This window comes from Cyanistes caeruleus, chromosome Z (genome assembly GCF_971803275.1).
Source record: "Cyanistes caeruleus chromosome Z, bCyaCae1.hap1.1, whole genome shotgun sequence".
Taxonomy (NCBI): Eukaryota; Metazoa; Chordata; class Aves; order Passeriformes; family Paridae; genus Cyanistes; species Cyanistes caeruleus.
In genome coordinates, this window is record NC_141732.1 from 7852285 (window position 1) to 7871853 (window position 19569).

Below are 19569 nucleotides of genomic sequence, written 5' to 3' on the forward strand. Positions count from 1 at the left end.
CTACTCAGGAGAAATCATCAGCTTGCACAGCAAAGGGATTCTAAGTCACTCCCGTTAAATGGAAAAAAGGGCTAATTCAAGCCTACTGCATATGGCTCTGAATTCCATATTCCTCCTTGGCTACTAGCAGCAAGCAACATTCCCTGGAGAAAACAAGGCTTGTAGTTCTCTAAAGCCCTGACACAGAAAAGGAGGAAATAGCGCACAATGCCTTTGCAGTTCCTACTGGAGGCCTGCAAAGCTAAAAGTGTATGGGAATCTCATCCAGTGCTGGAAAAGTGCAGCAAAGCCTGTGCAGAAGTAACTTTCTTTGCTGAAGCAAGGGAATAAGGAACCGGCCTTCTCCCCCTAGCAAAACAAGCAACCAACAGATGAAAGAAAGTGTCACCTGCTCCAGTGTCTAATGTACTTGGAAGCAGGGAGGGGATTTTTGCCAGGGAAACGGCCCTTGTGGTGAGCACTGCCACGTAGGGATTTCTGGAAGTCTGCCTGATGCTCCCTCATCAGCCTGCCTGTCTGACACCAGCCTAAAGCTCCCTCCGCACCGCCTCACTGGACTTGTCCTTCTAGTGGTTGACATCTGCTAATTTTACTTTTCTGGCTAATGTACTAAAGAATGACATTGCTTTTAGCACACGCTACAATCACCAGGGAACTTACACCTTTCTTTCTTTTTCTTTTTTCTTTTTTTTTTTGGGTGGGGGCGGGAGTTATGCATTAGGAGTAGGTTAAAACAGGTTGAAAACTTAGCCAGAAAAAATAAACTTGATTATCAGGATTGCAAGTATAAGAAACCACAAGAAAACTCCTAGATCCTTTTCCGCCCCCTACCCAACTTTTTCTTCTCCTAACTGACTACGCAGACACAAAACTTGGGATGGTAAAGCAGAACTAACTATACACTAGACTTATATGAGTTTTTGCAGGGTGAGGACGGGGGGGGGGTTGGTTATGGTAGGGACACTTGTTTAGAGAAAAGCAGGTTCCTGGTGTTTTTTCATTATCAGGAATTGCAGGAGCCCTGGAAAAATGTTGCTATCCTCATATCCTTCGCATTTTCACAGCTTTCTTACAAGGGTGTTTATGGGCTAGGAACTCATGGGGTATTATTTTATGGATGAGTTGTTTAAAGGCAAAGGTGTTTCTTAGTTGGTTTTTGCAATCATCTCTGGAAACAGAGCCTTTTTTCTTCTCTCCCTGGGCGCAAAGGATTTGCATCCCTCTCATCTCTTTCTCTCTGTAAAGTTTTGATGGGGTTACAGCTTCTTTAACATTTGCTTGGCTTTATTAAGGGATATTTTGGTTCAGATTTACAGTCTCAATACTTCATCCCCACCCTACTCTCATGAATTAAAGGAGATATTTTAGTATATTATTGTTTATTTCTATGGTACTACTGAAAGAATATTTTAGTCCTATTTGCCGTTTTCTCATCCCTCTTTGATTTCAGCTTTGACTCATTCTTTCATTGACTTCAAGGTTTTTAGGTTGCTTTTCCCCATGTTGTCACTGTCCTTTTCTCTCCCTGCAGAGAAGAACAAGGTCTGGAGGTCTCATCTGCCTATCTGACAGGGTTCCATTTTTTATCTAGTGGCCGCAGCAGGCATGGTGCTGGATGTCAGGCCACTCGGGGCACCTCTCTGCCCTGGCAGGGGAAGTAAGCTCGGCCTGGAGCTGTCAAGCGCCACGCAGGACTCAGCGTCGGCAAGATGTCAGCAGCCGTGGCCAGGCCCAGCCTGGGGCCGGGCTCCTGCCGCCTCCATTCCTCGCCCAGGAGCCGCTGGCGTCCGGCCCGGCCTCCCCCAGGCCGCCCAGGCCGTGGGCGAGCAGGGCCGGCCTCACCACACCTCTGCTACCTCCTGGGTCCGGAAGCAAAAGGGTCAGTTCCCAGGCTCGTGCATTGTACACTGGTGCATTCCCAGGGGCAGATTGAATTTTTCAGTGCTGTTGTAAAATGTTGTCACTTCTCACAGCTTGATCACTATTGGCTTCTTCTGGCACAGAGGAAGAGCCCAGCACCTTCTCACAAAGAAATCACTTTTCCCCTGTGTTCCTTACGTCTTTCCCCAAATAACCATTAAAATCAAACTACCACAGTCATCCACAGCCTTCCCCAGTGCCCTTCTCCTTCTCTGGACACACTCCAGCCCCTCAATGACTTTCTGATCACAGGGGCCCAGGACTGGACACAGCAATCCAGCTGCGGCCGCGGCGCTGCCCAGCACAGGGGGACGCTCACTGCCCTGCTCCTGCCGCCCCACTATTGCTCACACATGGCCAGCATGCCCCAGGCCTTCTTGGCCACCTGGGCCCAAGCTGGCTCACGTTCAGCTGCTGTTCAGCGGCTCCCCTGGGTGCTTTGGGCCCAGGCAGCCTCCCGGGCACCACGTTACACATTTGACTTCAAAGACAGCATCCGGAATTTGGAGACGCCTTTCCTGTTCTTAGCAACGCAAGACAGCACAAAAAGACTTGCAGAGTCACCCCAGAGCTGAGGCTTCAAAGCAGCTTTCAAAGCTGCAGTCATCACTACAAAATGGATCCACACAAGCTTGCTGCTTCTGCTTGTAGCCTCAGAGGAAGGCTTCAGAACAACGCAGTTTGTTTCCTTGGCCACATCAAACAAGAATCGCCTCCCCCAGGTTCATGGACCAGACAATCAGCGCCCAGCAGCAGCTTAACAGAGGCCAAAAGACAGATGGGCCAAGCGACTGTGTAAAAATGAAGAATTACTCCACACAACTGCAGAACACTTCCACTGGCCGTACACAGGGTTCCAAAAAGCGAAAGCAAACCAACCAGACCCGCTGAGGCCCAGAACTCCCACCTGTGCCCTTGGCCATGGCATTGGAGAAGCCAAGAGACACAGCTGCACTGAGCCAAGCAGCCACATGCTCGCCCGCACATGAGCCCCAGCGCTTTGGTGCCTCAGCACGACAGCTCAAAGCCCAATTCCCAGCTGTCTTGTGCTGGAGGGAATGGCTAGGTGCTGCCAGGACTCCAGCCCTCAGCACCCTCAGCCTCCAACAGCAAGCGCTGGCTGGCCAGAAACTTGCAGCTCTGCCCCGCACTAAAGACAGCTCCACCCAGAACTGGCACTTACTGTCTGGGATGGCTCCACCTCTTCGGTGAGCACAGCTCCACTCTTCTGCTCCTCTTGCTCAGTTTCCCCCTCTTTGGCTCCCTCTCCAGGTGCAGAGGGAGCCAGGGCTGAAACTGCTCTTGCTTCTGGGCTCTGTGCAAAGAGACAAGCACAAGGGACAGGCCGTTACTTATCACTTCCAACTTTCTTGCTTTTCACATCTACAGCCAACCTGCTCTACTCAGGAGAAATCATCAGCTTGCACAGCAAAGGGATTCTAAGTCACTCCCGTTAAATGGAAAAAAGGGCTAATTCAAGCCTACTGCATATGGCTCTGAATTCCATATTCCTCCTTGGCTACTAGCAGCAAGCAACATTCCCTGGAGAAAACAAGGCTTGTAGTTCTCTAAAGCCCTGACACAGAAAAGGAGGAAATAGCGCACAATGCCTTTGCAGTTCCTACTGGAGGCCTGCAAAGCTAAAAGTGTATGGGAATCTCATCCAGTGCTGGAAAAGTGCAGCAAAGCCTGTGCAGAAGTAACTTTCTTTGCTGAAGCAAGGGAATAAGGAACCGGCCTTCTCCCCCTAGCAAAACAAGCAACCAACAGATGAAAGAAAGTGTCACCTGCTCCAGTGTCTAATGTACTTGGAAGCAGGGAGGGGATTTTTGCCAGGGAAACGGCCCTTGTGGTGAGCACTGCCACGTAGGGATTTCTGGAAGTCTGCCTGATGCTCCCTCATCAGCCTGCCTGTCTGACACCAGCCTAAAGCTCCCTCCGCACCGCCTCACTGGACTTGTCCTTCTAGTGGTTGACATCTGCTAATTTTACTTTTCTGGCTAATGTACTAAAGAATGACATTGCTTTTAGCACACGCTACAATCACCAGGGAACTTACACCTTTCTTTCTTTTTCTTTTTTCTTTTTTTTTTTGGGTGGGGGCGGGAGTTATGCATTAGGAGTAGGTTAAAACAGGTTGAAAACTTAGCCAGAAAAAATAAACTTGATTATCAGGATTGCAAGTATAAGAAACCACAAGAAAACTCCTAGATCCTTTTCCGCCCCCTACCCAACTTTTTCTTCTCCTAACTGACTACGCAGACACAAAACTTGGGATGGTAAAGCAGAACTAACTATACACTAGACTTATATGAGTTTTTGCAGGGTGAGGACGGGGGGGGGGTTGGTTATGGTAGGGACACTTGTTTAGAGAAAAGCAGGTTCCTGGTGTTTTTTCATTATCAGGAATTGCAGGAGCCCTGGAAAAATGTTGCTATCCTCATATCCTTCGCATTTTCACAGCTTTCTTACAAGGGTGTTTATGGGCTAGGAACTCATGGGGTATTATTTTATGGATGAGTTGTTTAAAGGCAAAGGTGTTTCTTAGTTGGTTTTTGCAATCATCTCTGGAAACAGAGCCTTTTTTCTTCTCTCCCTGGGCGCAAAGGATTTGCATCCCTCTCATCTCTTTCTCTCTGTAAAGTTTTGATGGGGTTACAGCTTCTTTAACATTTGCTTGGCTTTATTAAGGGATATTTTGGTTCAGATTTACAGTCTCAATACTTCATCCCCACCCTACTCTCATGAATTAAAGGAGATATTTTAGTATATTATTGTTTATTTCTATGGTACTACTGAAAGAATATTTTAGTCCTATTTGCCGTTTTCTCATCCCTCTTTGATTTCAGCTTTGACTCATTCTTTCATTGACTTCAAGGTTTTTAGGTTGCTTTTCCCCATGTTGTCACTGTCCTTTTCTCTCCCTGCAGAGAAGAACAAGGTCTGGAGGTCTCATCTGCCTATCTGACAGGGTTCCATTTTTTATCTAGTGGCCGCAGCAGGCATGGTGCTGGATGTCAGGCCACTCGGGGCACCTCTCTGCCCTGGCAGGGGAAGTAAGCTCGGCCTGGAGCTGTCAAGCGCCACGCAGGACTCAGCGTCGGCAAGATGTCAGCAGCCGTGGCCAGGCCCAGCCTGGGGCCGGGCTCCTGCCGCCTCCATTCCTCGCCCAGGAGCCGCTGGCGTCCGGCCCGGCCTCCCCCAGGCCGCCCAGGCCGTGGGCGAGCAGGGCCGGCCTCACCACACCTCTGCTACCTCCTGGGTCCGGAAGCAAAAGGGTCAGTTCCCAGGCTCGTGCATTGTACACTGGTGCATTCCCAGGGGCAGATTGAATTTTTCAGTGCTGTTGTAAAATGTTGTCACTTCTCACAGCTTGATCACTATTGGCTTCTTCTGGCACAGAGGAAGAGCCCAGCACCTTCTCACAAAGAAATCACTTTTCCCCTGTGTTCCTTACGTCTTTCCCCAAATAACCATTAAAATCAAACTACCACAGTCATCCACAGCCTTCCCCAGTGCCCTTCTCCTTCTCTGGACACACTCCAGCCCCTCAATGACTTTCTGATCACAGGGGCCCAGGACTGGACACAGCAATCCAGCTGCGGCCGCGGCGCTGCCCAGCACAGGGGGACGCTCACTGCCCTGCTCCTGCCGCCCCACTATTGCTCACACATGGCCAGCATGCCCCAGGCCTTCTTGGCCACCTGGGCCCAAGCTGGCTCACGTTCAGCTGCTGTTCAGCGGCTCCCCTGGGTGCTTTGGGCCCAGGCAGCCTCCCGGGCACCACGTTACACATTTGACTTCAAAGACAGCATCCGGAATTTGGAGACGCCTTTCCTGTTCTTAGCAACGCAAGACAGCACAAAAAGACTTGCAGAGTCACCCCAGAGCTGAGGCTTCAAAGCAGCTTTCAAAGCTGCAGTCATCACTACAAAATGGATCCACACAAGCTTGCTGCTTCTGCTTGTAGCCTCAGAGGAAGGCTTCAGAACAACGCAGTTTGTTTCCTTGGCCACATCAAACAAGAATCGCCTCCCCCAGGTTCATGGACCAGACAATCAGCGCCCAGCAGCAGCTTAACAGAGGCCAAAAGACAGATGGGCCAAGCGACTGTGTAAAAATGAAGAATTACTCCACACAACTGCAGAACACTTCCACTGGCCGTACACAGGGTTCCAAAAAGCGAAAGCAAACCAACCAGACCCGCTGAGGCCCAGAACTCCCACCTGTGCCCTTGGCCATGGCATTGGAGAAGCCAAGAGACACAGCTGCACTGAGCCAAGCAGCCACATGCTCGCCCGCACATGAGCCCCAGCGCTTTGGTGCCTCAGCACGACAGCTCAAAGCCCAATTCCCAGCTGTCTTGTGCTGGAGGGAATGGCTAGGTGCTGCCAGGACTCCAGCCCTCAGCACCCTCAGCCTCCAACAGCAAGCGCAGGCTGGCCAGAAACTTGCAGCTCTGCCCCGCACTAAAGACAGCTCCACCCAGAACTGGCACTTACTGTCTGGGATGGCTCCACCTCTTCGGTGAGCACAGCTCCACTCTTCTGCTCCTCTTGCTCAGTTTCCCCCTCTTTGGCTCCCTCTCCAGGTGCAGAGGGAGCCAGGGCTGAAACTGCTCTTGCTTCTGGGCTCTGTGCAAAGAGACAAGCACAAGGGACAGGCCGTTACTTATCACTTCCAACTTTCTTGCTTTTCACATCTACAGCCAGCCTGCTCTACTCAGGAGAAATCATCAGCTTGCACAGCAAAGGGATTCTAAGTCACTCCCGTTAAATGGAAAAAAGGGCTAATTCAAGCCTACTGCATATGGCTCTGAATTCCATATTCCTCCTTGGCTACTAGCAGCAAGCAACATTCCCTGGAGAAAACAAGGCTTGTAGTTCTCTAAAGCCCTGACACAGAAAAGGAGGAAATAGCGCACAATGCCTTTGCAGTTCCTACTGGAGGCCTGCAAAGCTAAAAGTGTATGGGAATCTCATCCAGTGCTGGAAAAGTGCAGCAAAGCCTGTGCAGAAGTAACTTTCTTTGCTGAAGCAAGGGAATAAGGAACCGGCCTTCTCCCCCTAGCAAAACAAGCAACCAACAGATGAAAGAAAGTGTCACCTGCTCCAGTGTCTAATGTACTTGGAAGCAGGGAGGGGATTTTTGCCAGGGAAACGGCCCTTGTGGTGAGCACTGCCACGTAGGGATTGCTGGAAGTCTGCCTGATGCTCCCTCATCAGCCTGCCTGTCTGACACCAGCCTAAAGCTCCCTCCGCACCGCCTCACAGGACTTGTCCTTCTAGTGGTTGACATCTGCTAATTTTACTTTTCTGGCTAATGTACTAAAGAATGACATTGCTTTTAGCACACGCTACAATCACCAGGGAACTTACACCTTTCTTTCTTTTTCTTTTTTCTTTTTTTTTTTGGGTGGGGGCGGGAGTTATGCATTAGGAGTAGGTTAAAACAGGTTGAAAACTTAGCCAGAAAAAATAAACTTGATTATCAGGATTGCAAGTATAAGAAACCACAAGAAAACTCCTAGATCCTTTTCCGCCCCCTACCCAACTTTTTCTTCTCCTAACTGACTACGCAGACACAAAACTTGGGATGGTAAAGCAGAACTAACTATACACTAGACTTATATGAGTTTTTGCAGGGTGAGGACGGGGGGGGGGTTGGTTATGGTAGGGACACTTGTTTAGAGAAAAGCAGGTTCCTGGTGTTTTTTCATTATCAGGAATTGCAGGAGCCCTGGAAAAATGTTGCTATCCTCATATCCTTCGCATTTTCACAGCTTTCTTACAAGGGTGTTTATGGGCTAGGAACTCATGGGGTATTATTTTATGGATGAGTTGTTTAAAGGCAAAGGTGTTTCTTAGTTGGTTTTTGCAATCATCTCTGGAAACAGAGCCTTTTTTCTTCTCTCCCTGGGCGCAAAGGATTTGCATCCCTCTCATCTCTTTCTCTCTGTAAAGTTTTGATGGGGTTACAGCTTCTTTAACATTTGCTTGGCTTTATTAAGGGATATTTTGGTTCAGATTTACAGTCTCAATACTTCATCCCCACCCTACTCTCATGAATTAAAGGAGATATTTTAGTATATTATTGTTTATTTCTATGGTACTACTGAAAGAATATTTTAGTCCTATTTGCCGTTTTCTCATCCCTCTTTGATTTCAGCTTTGACTCATTCTTTCATTGACTTCAAGGTTTTTAGGTTGCTTTTCCCCATGTTGTCACTGTCCTTTTCTCTCCCTGCAGAGAAGAACAAGGTCTGGAGGTCTCATCTGCCTATCTGACAGGGTTCCATTTTTTATCTAGTGGCCGCAGCAGGCATGGTGCTGGATGTCAGGCCACTCGGGGCACCTCTCTGCCCTGGCAGGGGAAGTAAGCTCGGCCTGGAGCTGTCAAGCGCCACGCAGGACTCAGCGTCGGCAAGATGTCAGCAGCCGTGGCCAGGCCCAGCCTGGGGCCGGGCTCCTGCCGCCTCCATTCCTCGCCCAGGAGCCGCTGGCGTCCGGCCCGGCCTCCCCCAGGCCGCCCAGGCCGTGGGCGAGCAGGGCCGGCCTCACCACACCTCTGCTACCTCCTGGGTCCGGAAGCAAAAGGGTCAGTTCCCAGGCTCGTGCATTGTACACTGGTGCATTCCCAGGGGCAGATTGAATTTTTCAGTGCTGTTGTAAAATGTTGTCACTTCTCACAGCTTGATCACTATTGGCTTCTTCTGGCACAGAGGAAGAGCCCAGCACCTTCTCACAAAGAAATCACTTTTCCCCTGTGTTCCTTACGTCTTTCCCCAAATAACCATTAAAATCAAACTACCACAGTCATCCACAGCCTTCCCCAGTGCCCTTCTCCTTCTCTGGACACACTCCAGCCCCTCAATGACTTTCTGATCACAGGGGCCCAGGACTGGACACAGCAATCCAGCTGCGGCCGCGGCGCTGCCCAGCACAGGGGGACGCTCACTGCCCTGCTCCTGCCGCCCCACTATTGCTCACACATGGCCAGCATGCCCCAGGCCTTCTTGGCCACCTGGGCCCAAGCTGGCTCACGTTCAGCTGCTGTTCAGTGGCTCCCCTGGGTGCTTTGGGCCCAGGCAGCCTCCCGGGCACCACGTTACACATTTGACTTCAAAGACAGCATCCGGAATTTGGAGACGCCTTTCCTGTTCTTAGCAACGCAAGACAGCACAAAAAGACTTGCAGAGTCACCCCAGAGCTGAGGCTTCAAAGCAGCTTTCAAAGCTGCAGTCATCACTACAAAATGGATCCACACAAGCTTGCTGCTTCTGCTTGTAGCCTCAGAGGAAGGCTTCAGAACCACGCAGTTTGTTTCCTTGGCCACATCAAACAAGAATCGCCTCCCCCAGGTTCATGGACCAGACAATCAGCGCCCAGCAGCAGCTTAACAGAGGCCAAAAGACAGATGGGCCAAGCGACTGTGTAAAAATGAATAATTACTCCACACAACTGCAGAACACTTCCACTGGCCGTACACAGGGTTCCAAAAAGGGAAAGCAAACCAACCAGACCCGCTGAGGCCCAGAACTCCCACCTGTGCCCTTGGCCATGGCATTGGAGAAGCCAAGAGACACAGCTGCACTGAGCCAAGCAGCCACATGCTCGCCCGCACATGAGCCCCAGCGCTTTGGTGCCTCAGCACGACAGCTCAAAGCCCAATTCCCAGCTGTCTTGTGCTGGAGGGAATGGCTAGGTGCTGCCAGGACTCCAGCCCTCAGCACCCTCAGCCTCCAACAGCAAGCGCTGGCTGGCCAGAAACTTGCAGCTCTGCCCCGCACTAAAGACAGCTCCACCCAGAACTGGCACTTACTGTCTGGGATGGCTCCACCTCTTCGGTGAGCACAGCTCCACTCTTCTGCTCCTCTTGCTCAGTTTCCCCCTCTTTGGCTCCCTCTCCAGGTGCAGAGGGAGCCAGGGCTGAAACTGCTCTTGCTTCTGGGCTCTGTGCAAAGAGACAAGCACAAGGGACAGGCCGTTACTTATCACTTCCAACTTTCTTGCTTTTCACATCTACAGCCAACCTGCTCTACTCAGGAGAAATCATCAGCTTGCACAGCAAAGGGATTCTAAGTCACTCCCGTTAAATGGAAAAAAGGGCTAATTCAAGCCTACTGCATATGGCTCTGAATTCCATATTCCTCCTTGGCTACTAGCAGCAAGCAACATTCCCTGGAGAAAACAAGGCTTGTAGTTCTCTAAAGCCCTGACACAGAAAAGGAGGAAATAGCGCACAATGCCTTTGCAGTTCCTACTGGAGGCCTGCAAAGCTAAAAGTGTATGGGAATCTCATCCAGTGCTGGAAAAGTGCAGCAAAGCCTGTGCAGAAGTAACTTTCTTTGCTGAAGCAAGGGAATAAGGAACCGGCCTTCTCCCCCTAGCAAAACAAGCAACCAACAGATGAAAGAAAGTGTCACCTGCTCCAGTGTCTAGTGTGCTTGGAAGCAGGGAGGGGATTTTTGCCAGGGAAACGGCCCTTGTGGTGAGCACTGCCACGTAGGGATTTCTGGAAGTCTGCCTGATGCTCCCTCATCAGCCTGCCTGTCTGACACCAGCCTAAAGCTCCCTCCGCACCGCCTCACAGGACTTGTCCTTCTAGTGGTTGACATCTGCTAATTTTACTTTTCTGGCTAATGTACTAAAGAATGACATTGCTTTTAGCACACGCTACAATCACCAGGGAACTTACACCTTTCTTTCTTTTTCTTTTTTCTTTTTTTTTTTGCGTGGGGGCGGGAGTTATGCATTAGGAGTAGGTTAAAACAGGTTGAAAACTTAGCCAGAAAAAATAAACTTGATTATCAGGATTGCAAGTATAAGAAACCACAAGAAAACTCCTAGATCCTTTTCCGCCCCCTACCCAACTTTTTCTTCTCCTAACTGACTACGCAGACACAAAACTTGGGATGGTAAAGCAGAACTAACTATACACTAGACTTATATGAGTTTTTGCAGGGTGAGGACGGGGGGGGGGTTGGTTATGGTAGGGACACTTGTTTAGAGAAAAGCAGGTTCCTGGTGTTTTTTCATTATCAGGAATTGCAGGAGCCCTGGAAAAATGTTGCTATCCTCATATCCTTCGCATTTTCACAGCTTTCTTACAAGGGTGTTTATGGGCTAGGAACTCATGGGGTATTATTTTATGGATGAGTTGTTTAAAGGCAAAGGTGTTTCTTAGTTGGTTTTTGCAATCATCTCTGGAAACAGAGCCTTTTTTCTTCTCTCCCTGGGCGCAAAGGATTTGCATCCCTCTCATCTCTTTCTCTCTGTAAAGTTTTGATGGGGTTACAGCTTCTTTAACATTTGCTTGGCTTTATTAAGGGATATTTTGGTTCAGATTTACAGTCTCAATACTTCATCCCCACCCTACTCACATGAATTAAAGGAGATATTTTAGTATATTATTGTTTATTTCTATGGTACTACTGAAAGAATATTTTAGTCCTATTTGCCGTTTTCTCATCCCTCTTTGATTTCAGCTTTGACTCATTCTTTCATTGACTTCAAGGTTTTTAGGTTGCTTTTCCCCATGTTGTCACTGTCCTTTTCTCTCCCTGCAGAGAAGAACAAGGTCTGGAGGTCTCATCTGCCTATCTGACAGGGTTCCATTTTTTATCTAGTGGCCGCAGCAGGCATGGTGCTGGATGTCAGGCCACTCGGGGCACCTCTCTGCCCTGGCAGGGGAAGTAAGCTCGGCCTGGAGCTGTCAAGCGCCACGCAGGACTCAGCGTCGGCAAGATGTCAGCAGCCGTGGCCAGGCCCAGCCTGGGGCCGGGCTCCTGCCGCCTCCATTCCTCGCCCAGGAGCCGCTGGCGTCCGGCCCGGCCTCCCCCAGGCCGCCCAGGCCGTGGGCGAGCAGGGCCGGCCTCACCACACCTCTGCTACCTCCTGGGTCCGGAAGCAAAAGGGTCAGTTCCCAGGCTCGTGCATTGTACACTGGTGCATTCCCAGGGGCAGATTGAATTTTTCAGTGCTGTTGTAAAATGTTGTCACTTCTCACAGCTTGATCACTATTGGCTTCTTCTGGCACAGAGGAAGAGCCCAGCACCTTCTCACAAAGAAATCACTTTTCCCCTGTGTTCCTTAAGTCTTTCCCCAAATAACCATTAAAATCAAACTACCACAGTCATCCACAGCCTTCCCCAGTGCCCTTCTCCTTCTCTGGACACACTCCAGCCCCTCAATGACTTTCTGATCACAGGGGCCCAGGACTGGACACAGCAATCCAGCTGCGGCCGCGGCGCTGCCCAGCACAGGGGGACGCTCACTGCCCTGCTCCTGCCGCCCCACTATTGCTCACACATGGCCAGCATGCCCCAGGCCTTCTTGGCCACCTGGGCCCAAGCTGGCTCACGTTCAGCTGCTGTTCAGCGGCTCCCCTGGGTGCTTTGGGCCCAGGCAGCCTCCCGGGCACCACGTTACACATTTGACTTCAAAGACAGCATCCGGAATTTGGAGACGCCTTTCCTGTTCTTAGCAACGCAAGACAGCACAAAAAGACTTGCAGAGTCACCCCAGAGCTGAGGCTTCAAAGCAGCTTTCAAAGCTGCAGTCATCACTACAAAATGGATCCACACAAGCTTGCTGCTTCTGCTTGTAGCCTCAGAGGAAGGCTTCAGAACCACGCAGTTTGTTTCCTTGGCCACATCAAACAAGAATCGCCTCCCCCAGGTTCATGGACCAGACAATCAGCGCCCAGCAGCAGCTTAACAGAGGCCAAAAGACAGATGGGCCAAGCGACTGTGTAAAAATGAAGAATTACTCCACACAACTGCAGAACACTTCCACTGGCCGTACACAGGGTTCCAAAAAGGGAAAGCAAACCAACCAGACCCGCTGAGGCCCAGAACTCCCACCTGTGCCCTTGGCCATGGCATTGGAGAAGCCAAGAGACACAGCTGCACTGAGCCAAGCAGCCACATGCTCGCCCGCACATGAGCCCCAGCGCTTTGGTGCCTCAGCACGACAGCTCAAAGCCCAATTCCCAGCTGTCTTGTGCTGGAGGGAATGGCTAGGTGCTGCCAGGACTCCAGCCCTCAGCACCCTCAGCCTCCAACAGCAAGCGCTGGCTGGCCAGAAACTTGCAGCTCTGCCCCGCACTAAAGACAGCTCCACCCAGAACTGGCACTTACTGTCTGGGATGGCTCCACCTCTTCGGTGAGCACAGCTCCACTCTTCTGCTCCTCTTGCTCAGTTTCCCCCTCTTTGGCTCCCTCTCCAGGTGCAGAGGGAGCCAGGGCTGAAACTGCTCTTGCTTCTGGGCTCTGTGCAAAGAGACAAGCACAAGGGACAGGCCGTTACTTATCACTTCCAACTTTCTTGCTTTTCACATCTACAGCCAACCTGCTCTACTCAGGAGAAATCATCAGCTTGCACAGCAAAGGGATTCTAAGTCACTCCCGTTAAATGGAAAAAAGGGCTAATTCAAGCCTACTGCATATGGCTCTGAATTCCATATTCCTCCTTGGCTACTAGCAGCAAGCAACATTCCCTGGAGAAAACAAGGCTTGTAGTTCTCTAAAGCCCTGACACAGAAAAGGAGGAAATAGCGCACAATGCCTTTGCAGTTCCTACTGGAGGCCTGCAAAGCTAAAAGTGTATGGGAATCTCATCCAGTGCTGGAAAAGTGCAGCAAAGCCTGTGCAGAAGTAACTTTCTTTGCTGAAGCAAGGGAATAAGGAACCGGCCTTCTCCCCCTAGCAAAACAAGCAACCAACAGATGAAAGAAAGTGTCACCTGCTCCAGTGTCTAATGTACTTGGAAGCAGGGAGGGGATTTTTGCCAGGGAAACGGCCCTTGTGGTGAGCACTGCCACGTAGGGATTGCTGGAAGTCTGCCTGATGCTCCCTCATCAGCCTGCCTGTCTGACACCAGCCTAAAGCTCCCTCCGCACCGCCTCACAGGACTTGTCCTTCTAGTGGTTGACATCTGCTAATTTTACTTTTCTGGCTAATGTACTAAAGAATGACATTGCTTTTAGCACACGCTACAATCACCAGGGAACTTACACCTTTCTTTCTTTTTCTTTTTTCTTTTTTTTTTTGGGTGGGGGCGGGAGTTATGCATTAGGAGTAGGTTAAAACAGGTTGAAAACTTAGCCAGAAAAAATAAACTTGATTATCAGGATTGCAAGTATAAGAAACCACAAGAAAACTCCTAGATCCTTTTCCGCCCCCTACCCAACTTTTTCTTCTCCTAACTGACTACGCAGACACAAAACTTGGGATGGTAAAGCAGAACTAACTATACACTAGACTTATATGAGTTTTTGCAGGGTGAGGACGGGGGGGGGTTGGTTATGGTAGGGACACTTGTTTAGAGAAAAGCAGGTTCTTGGTGTTTTTTCATTATCAGGAATTGCAGGAGCCCTGGAAAAATGTTGCTATCCTCATATCCTTCGCATTTTCACAGCTTTCTTACAAGGGTGTTTATGGGCTAGGAACTCATGGGGTATTATTTTATGGATGAGTTGTTTAAAGGCAAAGGTGTTTCTTAGTTGGTTTTTGCAATCATCTCTGGAAACAGAGCCTTTTTTCTTCTCTCCCTGGGCGCAAAGGATTTGCATCCCTCTCATCTCTTTCTCTCTGTAAAGTTTTGATGGGGTTACAGCTTCTTTAACATTTGCTTGGCTTTATTAAGGGATATTTTGGTTCAGATTTACAGTCTCAATACTTCATCCCCACCCTACTCTCATGAATTAAAGGAGATATTTTAGTATATTATTGTTTATTTCTATGGTACTACTGAAAGAATATTTTAGTCCTATTTGCCGTTTTCTCATCCCTCTTTGATTTCAGCTTTGACTCATTCTTTCATTGACTTCAAGGTTTTTAGGTTGCTTTTCCCCATGTTGTCACTGTCCTTTTCTCTCCCTGCAGAGAAGAACAAGGTCTGGAGGTCTCATCTGCCTATCTGACAGGGTTCCATTTTTTATCTAGTGGCCGCAGCAGGCATGGTGCTGGATGTCAGGCCACTCGGGGCACCTCTCTGCCCTGGCAGGGGAAGTAAGCTCGGCCTGGAGCTGTCAAGCGCCACGCAGGACTCAGCGTCGGCAAGATGTCAGCAGCCGTGGCCAGGCCCAGCCTGGGGCCGGGCTCCTGCCGCCTCCATTCCTCGCCCAGGAGCCGCTGGCGTCCGGCCCGGCCTCCCCCAGGCCGCCCAGGCCGTGGGCGAGCAGGGCCGGCCTCACCACACCTCTGCTACCTCCTGGGTCCGGAAGCAAAAGGGTCAGTTCCCAGGCTCGTGCATTGTACACTGGTGCATTCCCAGGGGCAGATTGAATTTTTCAGTGCTGTTGTAAAATGTTGTCACTTCTCACAGCTTGATCACTATTGGCTTCTTCTGGCACAGAGGAAGAGCCCAGCACCTTCTCACAAAAAAATCACTTTTCCCCTGTGTTCCTTAAGTCTTTCCCCAAATAACCATTAAAATCAAACTACCACAGTCATCCACAGCCTTCCCCAGTGCCCTTCTCCTTCTCTGGACACACTCCAGCCCCTCAATGACTTTCTGATCACAGGGGCCCAGGACTGGACACAGCAATCCAGCTGCGGCCGCGGCGCTGCCCAGCACAGGGGGACGCTCACTGCCCTGCTCCTGCCGCCCCACTATTGCTCACACATGGCCAGCATGCCCCAGGCCTTCTTGGCCACCTGGGCCCAAGCTGGCTCACGTTCAGCTGCTGTTCAGCGGCTCCCCTGGGTGCTTTGGGCCCAGGCAGCCTCCCGGGCACCACGTTACACATTTGACTTCAAAGACATCATCCGGAATTTGGAGACGCCTTTCCTGTTCTTAGCAACGCAAGACAGCACAAAAAGACTTGCAGAGTCACCCCAGAGCTGAGGCTTCAAAGCAGCTTTCAAAGCTGCAGTCATCACTACAAAATGGATCCACACAAGCTTGCTGCTTCTGCTTGTAGCCTCAGAGGAAGGCTTCAGAACCACGCAGTTTGTTTCCTTGGCCACATCAAACAAGAATCGCCTCCCCCAGGTTCATGGACCAGACAATCAGCGCCCAGCAGCAGCTTAACAGAGGCCAAAAGACAGATGGGCCAAGCGACTGTGTAAAAATGAAGAATTACTCCACACAACTGCAGAACACTTCCACTGGCCGTACACAGGGTTCCAAAAAGGGAAAGCAAACCAACCAGACCCGCTGAGGCCCAGAACTCCCACCTGTGCCCTTGGCCATGGCATTGGAGAAGCCAAGAGACACAGCTGCACTGAGCCAAGCAGCCACATGCTCGCCCGCACATGAGCCCCAGCGCTTTGGTGCCTCAGCACGACAGCTCAAAGCCCAATTCCCAGCTGTCTTGTGCTGGAGGGAATGGCTAGGTGCTGCCAGGACTCCAGCCCTCAGCACCCTCAGCCTCCAACAGCAAGCGCTGGCTGGCCAGAAACTTGCAGCTCTGCCCCGCACTAAAGACAGCTCCACCCAGAACTGGCACTTACTGTCTGGGATGGCTCCACCTCTTCGGTGAGCACAGCTCCACTCTTCTGCTCCTCTTGCTCAGTTTCCCCCTCTTTGGCTCCCTCTCCAGGTGCAGAGGGAGCCAGGGCTGAAACTGCTCTTGCTTCTGGGCTCTGTGCAAAGAGACAAGCACAAGGGACAGGCCGTTACTTATCACTTCCAACTTTCTTGCTTTTCACATCTACAGCCAACCTGCTCTACTCAGGAGAAATCATCAGCTTGCACAGCAAAGGGATTCTAAGTCACTCCCGTTAAATGGAAAAAAGGGCTAATTCAAGCCTACTGCATATGGCTCTGAATTCCATATTCCTCCTTGGCTACTAGCAGCAAGCAACATTCCCTGGAGAAAACAAGGCTTGTAGTTCTCTAAAGCCCTGACACAGAAAAGGAGGAAATAGCGCACAATGCCTTTGCAGTTCCTACTGGAGGCCTGCAAAGCTAAAAGTGTATGGGAATCTCATCCAGTGCTGGAAAAGTGCAGCAAAGCCTGTGCAGAAGTAACTTTCTTTGCTGAAGCAAGGGAATAAGGAACCGGCCTTCTCCCCCTAGCAAAACAAGCAACCAACAGATGAAAGAAAGTGTCACCTGCTCCAGTGTCTAATGTACTTGGAAGCAGGGAGGGGATTTTTGCCAGGGAAACGGCCCTTGTGGTGAGCACTGCCACGTAGGGATTGCTGGAAGTCTGCCTGATGCTCCCTCATCAGCCTGCCTGTCTGACACCAGCCTAAAGCTCCCTCCGCACCGCCTCACAGGACTTGTCCTTCTAGTGGTTGACATCTGCTAATTTTACTTTTCTGGCTAATGTACTAAAGAATGACATTGCTTTTAGCACACGCTACAATCACCAGGGAACTTACACCTTTCTTTCTTTTTCTTTTTTCTTTTTTTTTTTGGGTGGGGGCGGGAGTTATGCATTAGGAGTAGGTTAAAACAGGTTGAAAACTTAGCCAGAAAAAATAAACTTGATTATCAGGATTGCAAGTATAAGAAACCACAAGAAAACTCCTAGATCCTTTTCCGCCCCCTACCCAACTTTTTCTTCTCCTAACTGACTACGCAGACACAAAACTTGGGATGGTAAAGCAGAACTAACTATACACTAGACTTATATGAGTTTTTGCAGGGTGAGGACGGGGGGGGGTTGGTTATGGTAGGGACACTTGTTTAGAGAAAAGCAGGTTCTTGGTGTTTTTTCATTATCAGGAATTGCAGGAGCCCTGGAAAAATGTTGCTATCCTCATATCCTTCGCATTTTCACAGCTTTCTTACAAGGGTGTTTATGGGCTAGGAACTCATGGGGTATTATTTTATGGATGAGTTGTTTAAAGGCAAAGGTGTTTCTTAGTTGGTTTTTGCAATCATCTCTGGAAACAGAGCCTTTTTTCTTCTCTCCCTGGGCGCAAAGGATTTGCATCCCTCTCATCTCTTTCTCTCTGTAAAGTTTTGATGGGGTTACAGCTTCTTTAACATTTGCTTGGCTTTATTAAGGGATATTTTGGTTCAGATTTACAGTCTCAATACTTCATCCCCACCCTACTCTCATGAATTAAAGGAGATATTTTAGTATATTATTGTTTATTTCTATGGTACTACTGAAAGAATATTTTAGTCCTATTTGCCGTTTTCTCATCCCTCTTTGATTTCAGCTTTGACTCATTCTTTCATTGACTTCAAGGTTTTTAGGTTGCTTTTCCCCATGTTGTCACTGTCCTTTTCTCTCCCTGCAGAGAAGAACAAGGTCTGGAGGTCTCATCTGCCTATCTGACAGGGTTCCATTTTTTATCTAGTGGCCGCAGCAGGCATGGTGCTGGATGTCAGGCCACTCGGGGCACCTCTCTGCCCTGGCAGGGGAAGTAAGCTCGGCCTGGAGCTGTCAAGCGCCACGCAGGACTCAGCGTCGGCAAGATGTCAGCAGCCGTGGCCAGGCCCAGCCTGGGGCCGGGCTCCTGCCGCCTCCATTCCTCGCCCAGGAGCCGCTGGCGTCCGGCCCGGCCTCCCCCAGGCCGCCCAGGCCGTGGGCGAGCAGGGCCGGCCTCACCACACCTCTGCTACCTCCTGGGTCCGGAAGCAAAAGGGTCAGTTCCCAGGCTCGTGCATTGTACACTGGTGCATTCCCAGGGGCAGATTGAATTTTTCAGTGCTGTTGTAAAATGTTGTCACTTCTCACAGCTTGATCACTATTGGCTTCTTCTGGCACAGAGGAAGAGCCCAGCACCTTCTCACAAAAAAATCACTTTTCCCCTGTGTTCCTTAAGTCTTTCCCCAAATAACCATTAAAATCAAACTACCACAGTCATCCACAGCCTTCCCCAGTGCCCTTCTCCTTCTCTGGACACACTCCAGCCCCTCAATGACTTTCTGATCACAGGGGCCCAGGACTGGACACAGCAATCCAGCTGCGGCCGCGGCGCTGCCCAGCACAGGGGGACGCTCACTGCCCTGCTCCTGCCGCCCCACTATTGCTCACACATGGCCAGCATGCCCCAGGCCTTCTTGGCCACCTGGGCCCAAGCTGGCTCACGTTCAGCTGCTGTTCAGCGGCTCCCCTGGGTGCTTTGGGCCCAGGCAGCCTCCCGGGCACCACGTTACACATTTGACTTCAAAGACATCATCCGGAATTTGGAGACGCCTTTCCTGTTCTTAGCAACGCAAGACAGCACAAAAAGACTTGCAGAGTCACCCCAGAGCTGAGGCTTCAAAGCAGCTTTCAAAGCTGCAGTCATCACTACAAAATGGATCCACACAAGCTTGCTGCTTCTGCTTGTAGCCTCAGAGGAAGGCTTCAGAACCACACAGTTTGTTTCCTTGGCCACATCAAACAAGAATCGCCTCCCCCAGGTTCATGGACCAGACAATCAGCGCCCAGCAGCAGCTTAACAGAGGCCAAAAGACAGATGGGCCAAGCGACTGTGTAAAAATGAAGAATTACTCCACACAACTGCAGAACACTTCCACTGGCCGTACACAGGGTTCCAAAAAGGGAAAGCAAACCAACCAGACCCGCTGAGGCCCAGAACTCCCACCTGTGCCCTTGGCCATGGCATTGGAGAAGCCAAGAGACACAGCTGCACTGAGCCAAGCAGCCACATGCTCGCCCGCACATGAGCACCAGCGCTTTGGTGCCTCAGCACGACAGCTCAAAGCCCAATTCCCAGCTGTCTTGTGCTGGAGG

At 50.4% G+C, this 19569-nt stretch overlaps 1 protein-coding gene across 3 annotated transcripts in view; it reads right to left on the reverse strand.

Annotated features, from left to right (window-relative positions):
- LOC111945055 (uncharacterized) overlaps nt 1–19569 on the reverse strand; it is a 52096-nt gene that overhangs the window by 23899 nt on the left and 8628 nt on the right. For all 3 annotated transcript variants that reach the window (XM_086867865.1, XM_086867866.1, XM_086867867.1), the window contains exons 6-10: nt 16379–16510; nt 13061–13192; nt 9742–9873; nt 6423–6554; nt 3104–3235 (exon numbers count right to left, since the gene is read on the reverse strand). In XM_086867865.1, the coding sequence (XP_086723991.1) occupies nt 3104–3235; nt 6423–6554; nt 9742–9873; nt 13061–13192; nt 16379–16510 (660 nt within the window). The remainder of the gene's footprint in view (nt 1–3103; nt 3236–6422; nt 6555–9741; nt 9874–13060; nt 13193–16378; nt 16511–19569) is intronic.